We start from the raw sequence: 17,443 nt of genomic DNA on the forward strand, positions 1-17,443 counted from the left end.
AAATAATCGAAATTTTTCGAGACAATATCCTTTATTATAAGCGATAGGCAGCTTGTAAAATATATATAGATCCATGTATCATAGCGACACAGTGAATTTGGATTGGATTGGATTATAAAACAAAAATAAAATCAATATTCATAAAATTTATTCGAACAGATGCAGTGCGTTACGAAGAATGTTTTAATGTGCTATAACTCAAGTAATTTCACTTGCTCTAAACTGACAATATTTACGTGATAAGAGCGAATTTAATTTTTTATCTGTGTGTATATAATATCTGTTAAATACCTTCTGTCAGTGGTGTGGTTGTCATGATTAAAATAATAATACAGTATTGAATGACACCAGAACGCTGATATATTGCGAGTGGTCGTCACCTTCTCTTTTTAGAGACAGTAATTGATATAATTATATCGCAACAAAATAATTGGTCGAGCTATTAATTTATCGTTTATACGTTTTCAATTTAATAAATGAAAGTTGGAGAATAATTACGTTGGTTTGATTTTAGAAATCCAGTTAGATATAAAATTTAGTTTACATATTCTACCAATGTAGTGTTGTTGTTTTTCTCGCACAAGGGACATAACATTTCAGGTTGGTGCCGATTTGCTATATAAAGAATATTTCTCACACTATCGGCCACTTAACACCTGCAGGGTGAATACGTTTACAGTATAGCAACTATCGCTAGAAAAATATTTGTTATGTATTTATAAATATTGCAATCAATAAAACAGTATTATGGACTACTATGCTATTGCATAGGTCCACAATACTGATTTATATAGCGTAGCAATCATTGATATTTGATTTGATACAATGATTGCTATGATATAATCGTAATAGCACCATAGAGGTACCTCACAAAAGCCGGTCTACCTAATATTTTATTTGCCGTTTTATAAAGCCGCAAAGATATAGGGTCAGTTAAGGTCAGTGTAAATAGATTGAATATGTCCCTTTCAACGCAAATAAGTAATTCCATAAAGGCCCTCTGATGTCTCTGGCCGGTTATCAGACTTTGAAAGCGAGTACACGAAGAGAGTTGTAACTAAAATAATTAGTAAAAATTAAACAATTTTTGTGTCCAATAATGATAAAAAAGTTTGATCCTTAAATTTTCTCTTAAATGGCTGGACCGATTTTGAAGATTTGTTGTGTGCCCCTGTAGTTTAAAGGTGGCAATTATCACAGAAATCGAGCGGGGCAACTAATATATGATTTAAAATAAATAGTAAATTTTATGATATTTTATTGTTCGCAAATATAACTGTACCGCGAATTAATCATTCCACAGTGTACTTTCACAGAACATAAAGTTGATAGTACACAATCGCATGATTTAATTGATCGTTAAATATAATGAGTTTAATGTAAGAATTATAAGAAAAATAAATAATATATTTTATATTTAATGATGTAATTAATCTGGATGTGTTTAGTGGTAATCTTAACTTCGGTTATAATTATCATTGGTCCGTGTTGTGTAGAAATGTTACAACTCACACTAAGACTAATACAAGTGAATAAGATGTTACATAGAAAAACTGTGAATGACGAGTTATGAAATATCTTTAAAATAATATACATGTATGTCTTAATATATCTTGTGTTTGGCGATGATCTAAGAAAAAATTTCTATCAAAAAAACAATTATCATACATACGTCGGGTGAAATTAGTGTAAACTCCAATTCTTTTTAAGAATAAGAATAGGAAATACATGGCTGTTATGGCTATTAAATAGAATGGTAGGATATTTAAATGAGTAAAAAATATTTTTAGAAATATTTGCATGTCGCATACATCGGCTTCCTTCAATTATTATGACATATCTTAGAGTGACCAGTGAACCTTTGACACGATTCCAATGTTCACTATAAGTGACCGTAATTTATATCAATTAAATGTAGTCTGGTATAAGAAAACAACGAAAATATATCTGAAACTTTTCAAGTACTTTCCTCTTTAACTTATGCACGCTTGTATGTTTTACATATTTACTTTAAGCTCCGTCCTCGTCGACGTAGCTCGTTGTAATTCCCACGAGCATGACTCAGATTAACCCTAGCTGTTGTTTATATGTTTCTAAATATATATATTTATAGTAAATAAATTCAATTCGATAAAGTATAATTTTTATAACGTCCTACGTAATATATAATTAATTAAGACGTTGTTGTCTTGAACTAACTTTAATACTTTGCGTGTTACATTAAATTTATAGTCTATTCAATCATAAGAGAACAACAGACGAATTAACAACATTTGACATTTAATTCACGCGATATGATTGGTCGAGAGCTTAAATAATCTTTTATTAACAAAACAAAATTGTTTTTAATAAATTTATTACAAGAATATAAAACAATTATAGTTAATTACAAAATACTTTAATCAATTTCTGGTTTTCTAATATTATTACAAAAACAGTTCAACAATGATACGCCTGACCGTATTTCGCGCTTAAAAGTGAATACATTTTAAAAGCCATCTGACAGCTTGACGTATGACGTTCGGAAAGTCCCACTGATTCTCCTCATAGTATGATATTCATTACATAGTATCGAAAAAAAACTATACAAGTAGTTAAGTGAAATAGTGTTGTATTATATAAAAACGTATTTATCAAGAACTACATTATAGCTGAGATTTGAGCAAACAAGCCGAGATGGCCCAGTGGTTAGAACACGTGCATCTTAACCGATGATATCGGGTTCAAACCCAGGCAAGCACCACTATATATTGTGCTTAATTTGTGTTTATAATTCATCTCGTGCTCGGCGCTGAAGGAAAACATCGTGAGGAAACCTGCATGTGTCTAATTTCATAGAAATTCTGCCACATGTGCATTCTACCAATCCGCATTGGAATAGTGGGGTGGAATATTTTCCCCGCCCTCTCTCCCTCCTCTTGATGGGAGAGGAGGCCTTCAGCCCAGCAGTGGGAAATTAACAGGCTGTTACTTTAGCAAATCGAAAGGAATGTAGATCTAAGACATATTTTAATTCCTTCTTCCATTAAAATTGACTATACGCATTTTTTTTAAATCCTTAGAAATGTTTGCAAAGGCGTTAAAATAAACCAAATGTTACAATTAACTTAGACATAAAAACGATTTGTAATTATAAATTTTGCAAAAGGTTTTTTTTTTATGTTTTGTGTCTAAATAGAAGTTAATTAACATAAAAAAAATAAGTGCGCAAGAGTCTCAACTCATAACATTATCATGTAAATAGATTATTTAAAAAAGAAGTAGCATGCCGTGAAAGGGAAAACTAATTAGCGTTCATCTAACATCTTGTAAATTACTTGATTGTGTAACCAGTTAAGGTATATTTTTGCTCATTAGATGTTTTGTGAAATTCGTTATAATTTTATTGTTTGTTTAATATTTATACGCTATCCTGTAATGGATCGGAATGCTTGATTATCATTATTTTTGTTTTTTTTTTTTAAAGGCTGATGGGCTATTGATATTAAATCATCATAGACTTTATATAACACTAGGATTCGCCCGGGTCTTCGCTCGCGTTTTAGGGTATTGATTGTCATATGTCAGGCAAAAAAAGGAGCTTATATCCTTTTCTGAAGTTGAAGTTTGCTTCATACCAAATTTCATCAAATTCGTTTCAGCGGTTTTGTCGTGAAAGAGCGTCAGACAGACAGAGCTACATTCGCGTTTATAATATTGATATAGATTAAAAATATAGCTAATTATACCGTTAATACTCCATGGAATAATGTATTTATAGGGTTTCGTAGAAACCCATCTGTATAATACCACACCATATATTCACTGCTAAATATTGTGTTTCCTTTTGAAGGGTGAGTTAGCCGGTATAACTACTGTAGTTATACACTACAGCTGTCTGTACGCGTTCTGATATTTATTTACCACAGTTGGCCCACTTCAATTAACCTGCTTTATATCCCCTATTATGAAAGATTCACTTAACAATCACTTATTTGAATCACGGGAATATAAGTTAAAAGTAAGTTTTGGTTCAATCCAAAGTGGCATACTAAAGTCATTATCGTTCAAAAGAGTCTGTTAGACTTTGTATAACCTCTAGTAGTTGCTATTCTTTTGTCGATATACTCGTTCGCCTTATTGATGATTCATCAAGAGTGAAGGAACATTTGTAATGGTAAACAAACGGTCCATTTATTTTCGTTACATTTAGTATTGACTTGAATGATGAAACCACAGAACATTATGAAAATATGTAAACAAATATGGTTCATTCATCCCATATATTATTACATGTTTTGTGTAGATAGGTTTAGTTTGATGTTAATCACTTTTATACCAAAAAGAGTAAGATAAGAACCTTATCGAAATTCTCTTAGCTAGACCAACTCTATTTTCTCAGTGTAAATGTTTGAAGCTTATACGTGTTACTGATTATAGGTACGTGTTACTGATTTCCATCTTTCAAATATCGAGTTATCCAAAGTTATCCCTGGCCACCGAACACGAAATGAAATTAAAAAACAGATTAAAGATAAACAATGATGCTTATTCGGCCTTATAACTGTTTTGTATTAAGATCATATTACTAAGTAATAGCTGATTAAACTCTACACTTTTATACAAAAAGTTCGTTATAACTTAGTCTCATATTTTTATCTTAAAATATATATACACATTATACAACTACACCAAGAAATATAAATGTGCAAGTATTTTTATTTATATACTTCTCTAATATGGTCTGTTCTCTACATAATGCATGTACTACAAACGGCATATGCAATAAATCATATAAGTTAATAAAAGATAGTTGTAATCATGTAATGTTGAGATGAAAAAAAAAATGTAATATTTCGAAACGACCATTTATTTATTCACTCCATAAAACAAGACTTATTTTGAAGTATTTCCGTTTCGATGGTAATATCTATAAAGTTGGCGGACGTGCGCGAAGAAATATTGAGATCTCGTATAGAACTAATTGGCAGAAAGTATGTGTTTAATTATAACTTTACTTATAACGTTGTTTTTGTGTTCGGTTCTATTCTATATGTTGCTAAAATGAGTACTCTTCTACACTTCATAAACTTGATGCTCACAATTTAAATGCCTCAACTTGATATAATTATGTTTTAATAGTCATACGATTATACATACATTTTGTTTTACCAATAATAACTATAGGAATCATATATGATAAGCTCTTACATAATAATATACATACATTAAAGATATTTTCAAATTGAAAATGCGGTACGGATACCTTCGTCTTTACTTGTGAAAAATTTACAAAACTATCTATATCACACAAAGCATCATTCCAAATATTAATATATTTTTCAATTCACCCCTCGGGGGTGAATTCTATGTTGCACAATATAGCCGATGTTCATTCTCTAGACTCGAACTATCTCTTCGAAATTTGATATAAATAATTTTAGCGGATTAAACGTTGAGAGATAACAGGCCGAGTTACTTAATACTAGAATATTATTTTTTAATTTTTATAATAATATTTAATAAAGGATGATTCATTTTAAGGTCAGCTAAAAGAAAATCAATAAAAAATCGAGTGTGTGTAGTCCTTTTCATTCAAAAAATAAATATTAAACAACATACAATACGCGTATATTACAAAATATTAAGAACTTACTAGTAATACTATGTTATACATCTGTGATACTCTGATTGCTGCATTGCGTTAAGATCCTTGAAGGCTACAAAGTTGTTAAATTAATTTTAATACTATTTAAGAGAACTGTTTCAAATGAAACTATATTTTAATTGGATTGGTAATTCAATCGTACAATGTATCTTATTTATTTGGGATCAGCAATCAAATTATAATTATAATAATTATAATTTCATAGTTTGGTCTTCGTATTAAATACTAGTTCGCATGGTAGACAAAACAGTCAATAATTTTTTTTTCACAATGTCATGCTACAATAATTAGCAGTAAGCAAGGATTTGAAAAGGAATGCTGAAAATTTTGAAATAGATTTAAAATAAAACAATAGCTTATAAAATTGAATAATTGTAACAGGTACTCAAACGAAAGGTAAATTATTCAAATAAGAATTAGCAACGATTCATGAAAGCATACGCGTTGTTATATATTATGTATTTAATTATTTATTTAATATAACATGACACTAATGCGCGAAGTAAATAACTATAACATACCTATTAATTACAAATTAATGAATGAAACTGTTAAAAAAATTATAATTCTCTGTTAAACGATGTGATTTATTAAAGTAGGTCGTTTTTATGCTCCCGTACTTTCTCTACTTTCGACGCGACGCCGATATTAATTAACCGGACTTAGATAATTAATTGTTCACTCCACCTATTTACTTGTACAAAATTGTTAAAAATTACATTGAAATGTAAACTAAGGTGATGACAGGCGAACCCAAATGTTAGCACTGTACTGTATCAGCAACACAACGAAATCAACAACAATTAGCTATAAACGGTATTTTATAGTCACACAAAATATTCTAAGGAATTTTAATAGTTCTTTATTGCAAAATTTTAATAACTTAATGGTGAAATCTTACGTATAAAGTCGTGTCTCAGTAGTTAGTGTTTTTTGCCGTTTTAAACCTGAAGTATGGATATACTTAGGCCCGTTTATATCCTTGGTGCCATTGATGTGCCATCCGGGCCCTGCGCCTTTTTGGATAAACGTTGAGAAAATCTCTTAAAAATCGTTTTAGAAGGTATTTGTAGATCGATACTGCTGCACACCTGCGGATATTGCACTTAAGGCGGTGATGTATATACTTCATCTTTAGTTAGATATGTTTTGCAGTTTGTAGTTTTAGTATTATTTATAATTATAGTCGTAAACGTTGTATATAGTTTCCTAAAAAATAGCCAATCCAAGATGACATTAGGTAATTGTCTCTTTTGCCTTAACATAAGCAGGCAATGCAATATGTGAAAAAGAAGATGGCGTGTTATCCGATCGCAGTCTGTCAGAGGAGCTGTTTTTTTATGCGATTTTGATTTAGTTTAACAGATATTCATAGATTTGGTAAAAAAAAAAAAAATTATTTATTATTTATCTGTTTACGCAGTTAATTAAATGGTCTTTTTAAATTTTATCATGGAACTTTATAGAATGGAAAAGTTGTGAGCAATTCTACCAAGAAAAAACTATCGTATGATATCGTATATTTATTTCAATGCCCTGAAAATATTTAGGAGTCTCGATCACATCAGAATTAATTAACAAAAACTATTATAATATGCTCTAATTTTCACGAAATATTTCTTTCTTCCTTTCTAATCCAAATTTCACGTCTTTGATTGGCTTGTATTTATTGGATTGAGTTATTAGGGCTTACAATAAGTGAGGCAATCTCAGATATCAAGATGATCTAATTAGTGCGTCTTGTAATGATCAGTTAATATATGTTTGTAGATTGCTCAACTCTTAGTTAATTACAATGTTACCTTGTGCGTAAATTATACCAAATATGTGTATTTCGCTCAGTCGACATTTATGACCTAAATTACGTACACATAGGTATTAGTCGTGAGTAATACCTATCTAAAACCTTGACGAGAAGCCAGTTGTTAAATGTTGTCAAGCACGCTTGAACTAAATAAACGAAAGGAAAATTTAAACTTAAGGCAATGAAAACAAATTTATTTTATAATTAAATTTAAAAAAAAACCTGAATGAAGATTTATATGGAATTTGATAACGACACATTTAACAGTTCAGCTGAAATAAATACGAGATACGGCCGTTCCGTTGCGCACATTGATTGACGACACATCGCTAACTTTTCGTGCGATTTCCCTCGGCGCGGCGGTTCGCTTCACGCACGGCGGACGCACGCGCAGTCGGTGCGGGTCTCCCGCGCACGCAGTATGCAACGATCTTTTCAGATAATGCATTACGATGTTCAAAAGTTTGTTCATATGCAATTTTATCAAAAAAATTGATATTAAGTGTTACGTGATTCAGTGATGATGTTTATAGGGATGTGCCTTTGATTGTCGAAAATGTCTCTCGATATTATGTTTTTGACAAACGATAATTTGCACCGTATGCGCAAGGAGCCGCAGGTGCTAGGTCTACGATACAGGGTACGTAACTATCAAAAAACGGCTATCTAAAGCCGTTTGAACGTTCACATTTTTACAATTATTTCTATCTTCAATCGCGTGTTTAGAGAATGAAAGAAATATTGGAAGATAATAAAATAATTTGGATGATTTTATTATTTATATGTAAAAATTAGATCATAGTCTGAGAGGCAAAGATGCATTTTGGTAATCATTATATGCAACTGAATTTTATTTCATTGTTTTGAGTCTATATTTTCGCAATCTCATCTAAGACGAGATCTATTCACTTTTTGATTTTTTCACCACACATCTATCACAACTTGAAGTAATAATCATCCAGCATTAAATTGCTTTAAATTTTTTGAAGTTGCCGCCCGGTCTATATTACTTATTAGTCATTCGATTATAAAGTTGGTTCGTTGGACGACTATTCGTGATACATAATTTTTATCTCTTAAGAACTGTTTAGCAAACTAGTAATTATTAAATCACGCAATCAAAGTGTGTATCACTAGAATTATAAAAATAAACATGACACTATAATATCCTGTTATCATTAAGTTTTGAAAACTATTATAATTCAATCTTAAAAAAGTAAAAGCAATTAATAATCCTGTATATGTCCTACTGTTGGACTAAGGGTGCTAACTTTGAGGGACAGGGTTGTAGCTTATTTCACCATGCTGCGCCAATGATGGATGGGAACTCGCATTGGATCGCATATTGCAGATTTTCACCCGACGTGTATGTTATGTGTGTGCCACAAAATTCATTGGAACACCGATAAAATATATCTAAATTTGTTCTTACTTTTTTTTTTAATTTATGTAAATGAATAGTAAAGTAATTAATACAAATTAGTTAAACATAATGTCATCCGTAAACATGCTTTAAAAAAATAAAAAAATCATCATCGTCCGTCACTCTCAAACCCAATATTTATACGTCATTATGTCACTAAAACTAAAAATCAGTAATGCCATAATACCCTGATGTCACTGATATAAGATACGGAACCAATAATCATGTATCATTTATACAAATATGCCTTTGCATTTTCTACATGCTAATAACGTCAATGTAAGCAATGCATTTTCTTCGACTTTTTAATTCGATTCTTCATGCCGCTGCATATCCATGCAAGCATTAACTCAGTTTATTCGTGAACAATTCCCGATTAGGAGTTAACCGTGAAGTCGGTTTTGGCAATTACCTTGCATAATTTTTCAGACTATTTGCACATCAAATTTCGCTATTGCTCTTGCAATATACAGAGATATTTCTAGTATTCGATCGAAGTTCCGTAAGCATAATATAACTGTTATTCTGTACGAATATTTTGGAACTGAGGTTTTATAGTATATATTATTACGAATTATATCGACAGTTACCATCTTTTTATGGTATTTATTTTAAGGAGAAAAAATACCAAATGAGTCTGGCCACAATTAAATTGATTTTTTTTTATTTTGACAAAAAATGCTTTATATTCAACCAAAAAAAAGATTGTTAATCACATGGAAATCAATAAATACGATTATAGTATTACGATTAATTCTTTCTCATGTTGCATAATGTATATGAAGTTTGTTTTATTAATTACAGGGGCTGTCTAATGGCATGGAAAATGACCAGAACACGGCCAACATATCTGCCGATTTGTCGCATACTCGGTTATCAATAAGCTCTACGACATCAAATCAGAGTTACGAGTCTGGTAACGTGGACTATGCCGTCCCCAAGCATTCATACAATCAAAAGGGGGCGCATAGGTTAGACACGATCGATTCAAACGAAAACATCACCTTCAACCAACCCAAAATATCGAATCCCTTATTCGGGGTGAACGCTGCGTCGCATTACTCCCCAAGCCCGATACACGAAGCCAATAATGACGGGAAACACTTCGAGCGATTACCCAACGGAATAAGGAAGGCGCCGGAAGGTCAAGACAATGAAGCATTCAAAACAGAGGACGCGATTGACGGTAGGAAAGAGGTGATAATGAGCCCAAACCCGATCGCGATCGCTGAAGGTGGAACCGCGACCTACACCACAGACAATAATGGTAAAATCAATGTTCATGTCACCGTCATGATTAATGCAGGTAATTATATGCATCCTTACGAATCTCCATTTCACTTAAAGCACTATAACGTATACATGTAAGGCACAAATTTTAACAATTTATACGTAAAGTTTATCTAACAGTTTTGCACAGTGATGGTTTATAAATATAATCAAGTTTGGAAGTGGGGACAGTGCCATAGGAGGATTATCTCTCGAGGATGCATATTGAGGCAAGCGGTCACCGGTTGTAGTTGCATGATTTGTGTTCTTGTCTAGTGTTTCTTGTAGATGTTACGTTCCTAGTTGTTAATGGTTTTTTTTCTCTCTTTTTATAAATATGTGCCGTTTGTAGTTAGTTGCATGATATATTTCTGTTTTTTAAACTTTCTGTATCCTCTTCACTGAACACGTTTATTTATCACCTTTCTAAATTTTCTCCTGTACGTTGCTGATAGTTAAATGTTTTAGTTTTTAATATATGTTTCATATTATAAATACCCTATTTACATCACATTTCGATAGTACTAACACTTTCGTAAATAATAGCATTACTCTTATGCATATGAATTATGTTTAGTACATGCACGTGAAAGTAACGTCGCCGCGCAATTAAGAAACACCACATTCCTTCACAGTTACGCTTATCTCGTAAGAACTATACTTATAATGCCACTGTTTTCACAAACTCGTCCATTTAGTTGTAATATCTGACCAATAAAGCTATTAATCCTGAGGTTTGCACCGAATTGAGAAATTCAACGTCTCGCGCGGCACATTCGAATAAACATCGACCTAGTTTTCGTAATCACTATTGCTTACAACTTGTATGAATTCAACAATTCTTATAACGTATGGAAACAGTGCATTATGGATGTAGCTGCAAGCCAGGGATCGAGACAGAAGTTAGTCAGCTATCTCATCAGACATTCGACTGTTACAGGAACATTAGCGGATTTGAAGAAGCAGCGAGCACAGATAAGAACGAACGGCAGTCCAGTGGAAAACAGCGTGAATTCCACAACGAACCACAGCCTCACATCGATACCGGAGGTCGGCAAGCAGGAGACCCAAGTACAGATAAGTCCTCCCACTCTAACACCCAGTACCGCAACTGTCCCGAGGTTCTCGGGTCACACCAGCGACGTCGTCGGCGATACCAAATCGCACCGGTGCTGTATTATAATGTAGTTATCGATTGTTTTCCCATCACTACCGTATGAGACCATTCGATGCGTACAAGTCTGATCGTCATTCCAAAAAGTAATTTATTCTGCGCTCGCTTAGATTATGTTTAATGTTTGGGCGTATGTCGAAGGAAGAAAAGCGTTGACATTATATTTGTGATTTTATATGTGTAGAAAAAAAAATGCTCTTCCTGTCATGTCTGCTACGTTGAGATTACATTTTTAAATTTGGAATAGATTTGACATGTCTAGGATTAAAAAAAAATGTCTTAAAAACGAGGTTCATTATAATTCACAAATATAATGTCGATAACTGTTATTGTTTGTGGAATGAATATTGCCATTTTTGCTCACGAAGCAAGGGCTTGCCAATGTGCTACAAACGTGTGATAATGTTAAGAGCTCAATGGTTATATAATGTAATATAATATTATATATGGTTGCTATTGTTTCGATATAGTTAAAAATATAGTATCGTTTGTGAAATTATATTTAGTGTTATGTATTATTTCGTGGTTATGTCTATGTAATCATTAAACATTCCCGTTAGATCCATCATAGAATCTTATTTAATCCAGAATTAAAACAAGTATTATAATCATTTAGGAGAATTGCATTAAATGTGTTTGTAATTTGCATTTATTTATCTAGATATTATTTAAAAAGTTTTTACACATTTCGTACAAAAATTATTTAAATAAATAGTGTGAATATAAATTATGTCAAAAAACTTTGATTCATTACAAACTGTTATTATGCTTATTTAAAATTAATAATTTATAATCATTATATTATAATAACTTTTCCATTGTTTCTTAGCTCTATAAAAGCATTTAATAACATTTTATTTATTTTATATTTAAAAACAAACAGAATTCCAAATCAATATTAGCGTTGAAATGCAATTATTTCATCCTAAATAATTACGCAATTTCTATTTTCCATTATATCATTTTTGACTTATTGTAGAGATAAGTCCGAAAATATTTTTTTAATGTATAATGTTTAAAAAAATATAATTCCCAAATTGAATACAATTGCATAAATCTAAAATCGAACCTTTTCTTCCATGACAGATTCTGGCTGGAAATTTTCTCATTTACAATATTTATAAAAATAAAATTGACAACTTTCAATAGTATTATTAATAAACGTGTATATGTGTACTTCAGCTATGAAACTATACTTTAAAATATGAAACATAAAATCAAGAAAGAGATAAAACAACAAAATTTAAACGTTTATTGATTAACAGACACAGATAATATATAAATTTTTATTAAAAATTATAATAATTTTAAAATTACGATTTATTTCGATACTATATTTCTATTTCATGTACAATTTTTTCTATCTATATTTAAAAAAAATTACAAATATTTCTTATAAATTAATTTGCAAACGAAAATGTTTTGTACTTCCTTTCAAAACGTTTAAGACTGGAATTGTTATGTAGGTGTATATTTTTAGAACCGGATCGTATGAGCAAATGTATGATTCGTTACAGTATAATAAAACAATGTGATCAGTTTAAAAATGCATCTTGTATTTGCTCTACGAATCGCTATCTTTATTTCTCAAAACGCAGCTGTTTGTTGACAGAGGGAGGGGGCCATGGCATTCCAGTGGAATTCTGACATCCGTGCTTTACAATAATATATGATTCTATATAAAAACCTCTTAGACCCCGTTTTAAACCCCCAATTAAACAATAATATTAGTTAAGTAAACATTTTACTATATTATGTGTAAAGCGCGGATGTAATATAGCGTGCCTTTTTTCATGTTTCTCTTTACTGTTAAATGTTACAATTTTTCTGTCTTTAACTTATCGTATAATGTATATATTATATTAATGTTTGTTCTGAATGTAGTTCCGAATAATATCTATATTTAAGTATAAATTATTATATATATTTTTTTAATATGGCACCATTAAACAGAGTATTACCATAACAAAAAAAATGCGATGTAATATTTTTGATTTAAAATAAGATATACATAATTCAGTTAAATATGTATCTATGTATATAGCTATTTCCTATTACGTCATCACTATTATTCGCATTTTTAAATCATCGTTACGATCTACTTCTCGCTAATTACTCTGCGTGCCAATTTTTCCAGCTTTTATCGTGTACACTTTATAATAATTTTAATATTTTTAATAACCGGACTTTATGGGTATTGTAGAACTATATATAAAAATACCTTTTGAAAAATTTAATAATTTAAAAAAAAAGGAGTGAGATCGTTCTGTAAAATTCTAGTGTTCAATATCTGTGGTATTCCTTCATCGTAATGGCAGCTTAACATTCCATTAAATTAAATATATTTATGTAAATAAGCTTTTTGTAACGTATTTATCGCGTAGAAGTCATTAATACCCATCCATTAGTAATTCATTCGTCCATATCATAGTCACTAGTTTAGATTAATTATTTCGATAGTTTGTAGTGAGCGTCATTAGTACTTAAAAAGTACTTAAAGTATAGCGTGGTTTTATTGTCACGTGACGTCGCAGAAATATATCTTATGTACACATTGAAGACGAACATTTAAGCAATATACAATGGCCTTATATTATAAGCACAAAAGTTTGGATTGATTTTTATTTCCTACAGTATTATTTTACGGAAGCATTTTACATACCAATAGCGTTTTGTGATAAATTTCTATTTCGATATTGTTTTTTTTTTCTTATATCAAAATTGTTATTTTCATGACGAGAATGTGTCCAATTATTATTAGTAAATGTATAAAAAATATAAAACATATCTTCATTATGTATGGTCTGGATAATTAGTCGAATTAAATTAAAAAAAAATGTCGTAACTTTGTATATAGTTATTTGTAGTTTATCTTTAATTTTTGATTAATTAAATGGCCAACTTTATTTAGAAGAATATTTATCAGACGTCATTGAAATTTAAAATGTAAATTAATGTATTCGCCGGAACTCACGAGCCAGTAACTGTGGGCTGTACACCTATCCAGTGTTTGGAAATCCACGAGATGTACCCATCTGTACAGGTCACTATTAGGCACGTGGTTAATAATGAAACAACACAGTTCGATTTATAACGGACACGTCTTGCTCGTACGGCGAACTAACTGATTATGATATGGCCAATGGCCGTATCCCCCACTATTGCTCGCCTCACGCGTAGGCTTGTCCATATTTATTTATAAACTACCTCTTATAATACACTACACCATCAACTCGTGCAGAGCTGGTTCAGGTTTAAATAATACCGCCAATTCTAAATTAGATGTCGTCATTCTTATTTTGACTTCTAATCTTTTTATAAACGAGAGATTTGTTTTCTATCCAATCACTTTTGCAAATTATTCTTTGAAACAAAATGAACGGTTCATAAGGTATCAAGTTCCACAGTGAGCCTCTTATTTTCGGCAAGTGCGTTCCTCCCTTCCACCTGATATTTTTAGAGCGTAAAACGTGCCACAGTTACGGTCAGCTCGCGTGTGAGTACCCGGCTTAAGATATCTGTCTGTATTCATATCGTCGTAACGCCTATACCTATTTTAGAAAAAGATTTTTGTTTTATATAATAATTGTAAATATTTACAATATTCTTAACGAGTGCCTCTTTGTTAGTCTTGCCTTGAGAATGTTATATTTTTAATATTTTAGAAAACACTCTAAAATTATTATATCCCTTCAAAAGTAGTAGGACACGAAATGTATGTGAATATAACTAAAAGTTATTTTGAACTTCGTTCGATATTCAGTAGATTAAATTTGGTGGAAAAAAAATATTTTTGAATATTAATGTATGTTAGAATAGTCGCCTAAATTCGTAAATTAAAAAGTAAACCTTGCCTTTTTTGAGCTTGCCATTTATTAAATTTATTTAGAACGTCGATCAAATCTAAAATGTTATAAAAAAAGTAGTTTTGTTTTCTAAAGCGTTATTTAGTAATGCACAAAGCCTAATTTTCTATAAATTTTGACAATTATATTTTTGTATCTGAACTTATAAGCGCATAAATGAAGTAGATAATTATTTTACAATACAATAAATAATAATAAATTTCTACAAATACCTACTACATGGAGAGTCGTGTCTATGGTTTTAAATATACTCATATTAAATTTCTTACATATTAAAAACTTCTTAACGTAAGGGCTTTCATTCGAACACAGATCGCAAAACTATCAAAGTTTAAGTAGAGTGTCTTAATAATAGTTAAATGTATAAATGTTTACATAGGCTCATTATTGAATATTGTGATTTATTATTTAAAACATTGTACTTATGTATACTCGTACACTACTGTTTGATGATTGCGTTTGAGTCGGTACAAATTAATAAACTATTTTATCTAATGCATATGTCTGTTGTATTTTTCATTATTATATTTAAAGTTCATAATAAAAAAAGTGTAACTTAGTGACTGACTTTTGAACAGTAGTGTTTATTATTAAGGTGATTCCTAATATACTTAAATATTATATGAATAAATCAGTTGTTTTAATTATTGGCTTTTATTTATTATCAATTATCATAAATGTATGTATAATTCATATAAAGTGAGCTTGTGAACTGAGATGGCCCAGTGGTTAGAATGCGTGCGTTGGGAAATTTACAGGCTGTTATTTCACTTTGTTTTTATTTATTTAAATATATATAAGATTAAGTTATTGATAATATTGGTTAATAGTGGGAGTGGCTTGGAATTTATATGAAAAATAGGCATTAAAAGAAATCGAGCCCATCAATACAAAAAATAAGAATATTTATTTCAAAAATTGTGACGTTAGTTATAAGGATCAAGTTATAGTAATAAATTATACACAGTGAAGGGGATTGATTCAATTTAAAAACAATAATACAAATTATTAAAATTAATTTTTTTTGAAAGTAAATGATTATTTAATTATGAAAAACTATTCCCTTAGTAGATTGTACTTATGAGTCCTTCCGATTTCAGCCATGGCAATTAATCTATTATTGCAATGCAACGGAATCTATTATTGTTTTACACGTTGTGCAGGTGCACTTATTATTCTTATTCACTGTCATCATCCGATGTTTCGGCAAATCTGACACGAAGGGAAATATTGGAAGCAAACGACTAATGTCACAAAATTTACGTACTCTTCGAGGCACGGGAGTTTCTTTTTTTTATGATATAGGTTGGCGGACGAACATATGAGCCACCTGGTGGTAAATGGTCACCACCACCCATAGACAATGAAGCTGTAAAAAATATTAACTATTCCTTACATCGAAACTGTGCCACCAACCTTGGGAACTAAGATGTTATGTCCCTTGTGCCTGTAGTTACACTGGTTTACATGCTGGAAGTGTTTCCAACTACCAGACTTTGGGCTGGTACTGATGGTCGATAGAAAAACCTTTTGACTTTTTGTCTGACCGACCAGGTCCGAATTTGAAGACAATCCCCTCAAATCTGCGGCTTTATATTTAGCCACTGGTTTAACAAGGCTATTAGAATATTAATAATTATTTTATAAAACCAAACACAGTTCGATTAAGATATAAATACATTTATTTTATATTTAACATCATAGGTTCAATGGTCACAATTCCAAGTTGTATAATCAATCACCCTTAGTTTTTAAGATAACCCCGTTAAAAGCCGGATTCTGACCACCGACCGCTCTCTTCTTTTTTTCTTCTTATTCCTCCTGTCACCTCACAATGTGTCCCGTCATCCAATTGGTCAGCCGAGCTAATTCCGCTTTTTTAGCCTGCTAACCACGATGCAACAGTGTTACCATCTCTAAATCAGATTAACATGAATAGAAATCATCACAATTATGTGATGAGTAAGAATATTGTGAGGACATTTTGATTCTAAAGTTGAATTCTAATCCAACCTTAAAAATGAAAATCATACAAAACATAACTTAAAAACATTTTGACTACTCTATTTTTGTTTTTCTAATTTTAATGTTTTTCATTTAAGTTCATAAACATCGGAAGCCTATTACAATGTATATATATCTTTTTTTAATTCAAAACTCTTCTAGTCGACATATAGATTAATAGCTATCGCGCAGCTGTGCTTGCGTTATAGGGGTTGGTAATTCAGTACAAGGTTACACCATACCAAATTCAGTTTTG

The 17,443-nt window shown here is 30.9% G+C and overlaps 1 protein-coding gene across 3 annotated transcripts in view; it reads left to right on the plus strand.

Moving 5' to 3' along the window:
• LOC124536032 (protein phosphatase 1 regulatory subunit 16A) overlaps window positions 1–15,827 on the plus strand; it is a 43,447-nt gene extending 27,620 nt beyond the window's left edge. For 2 of the 3 annotated variants that reach the window (XM_047112428.1, XM_047112426.1), the window contains exons 9-10: window positions 9,679–10,180; window positions 11,084–15,827. In XM_047112428.1, the coding sequence (XP_046968384.1) occupies window positions 9,679–10,180; window positions 11,084–11,331 (750 nt within the window). In that variant the 3' untranslated portion in view covers window positions 11,332–15,827. The remainder of the gene's footprint in view (window positions 1–9,678; window positions 10,181–11,083) is intronic. The other variant, XM_047112429.1, reaches the window with a different exon arrangement.
• Window positions 15,828–17,443: the final 1,616 nt, after the last annotated feature.

Source organism: Vanessa cardui, chromosome 16 (genome assembly GCF_905220365.1).
Source record: "Vanessa cardui chromosome 16, ilVanCard2.1, whole genome shotgun sequence".
In the NCBI taxonomy this organism is placed as follows: Eukaryota; Metazoa; Arthropoda; class Insecta; order Lepidoptera; family Nymphalidae; genus Vanessa; species Vanessa cardui.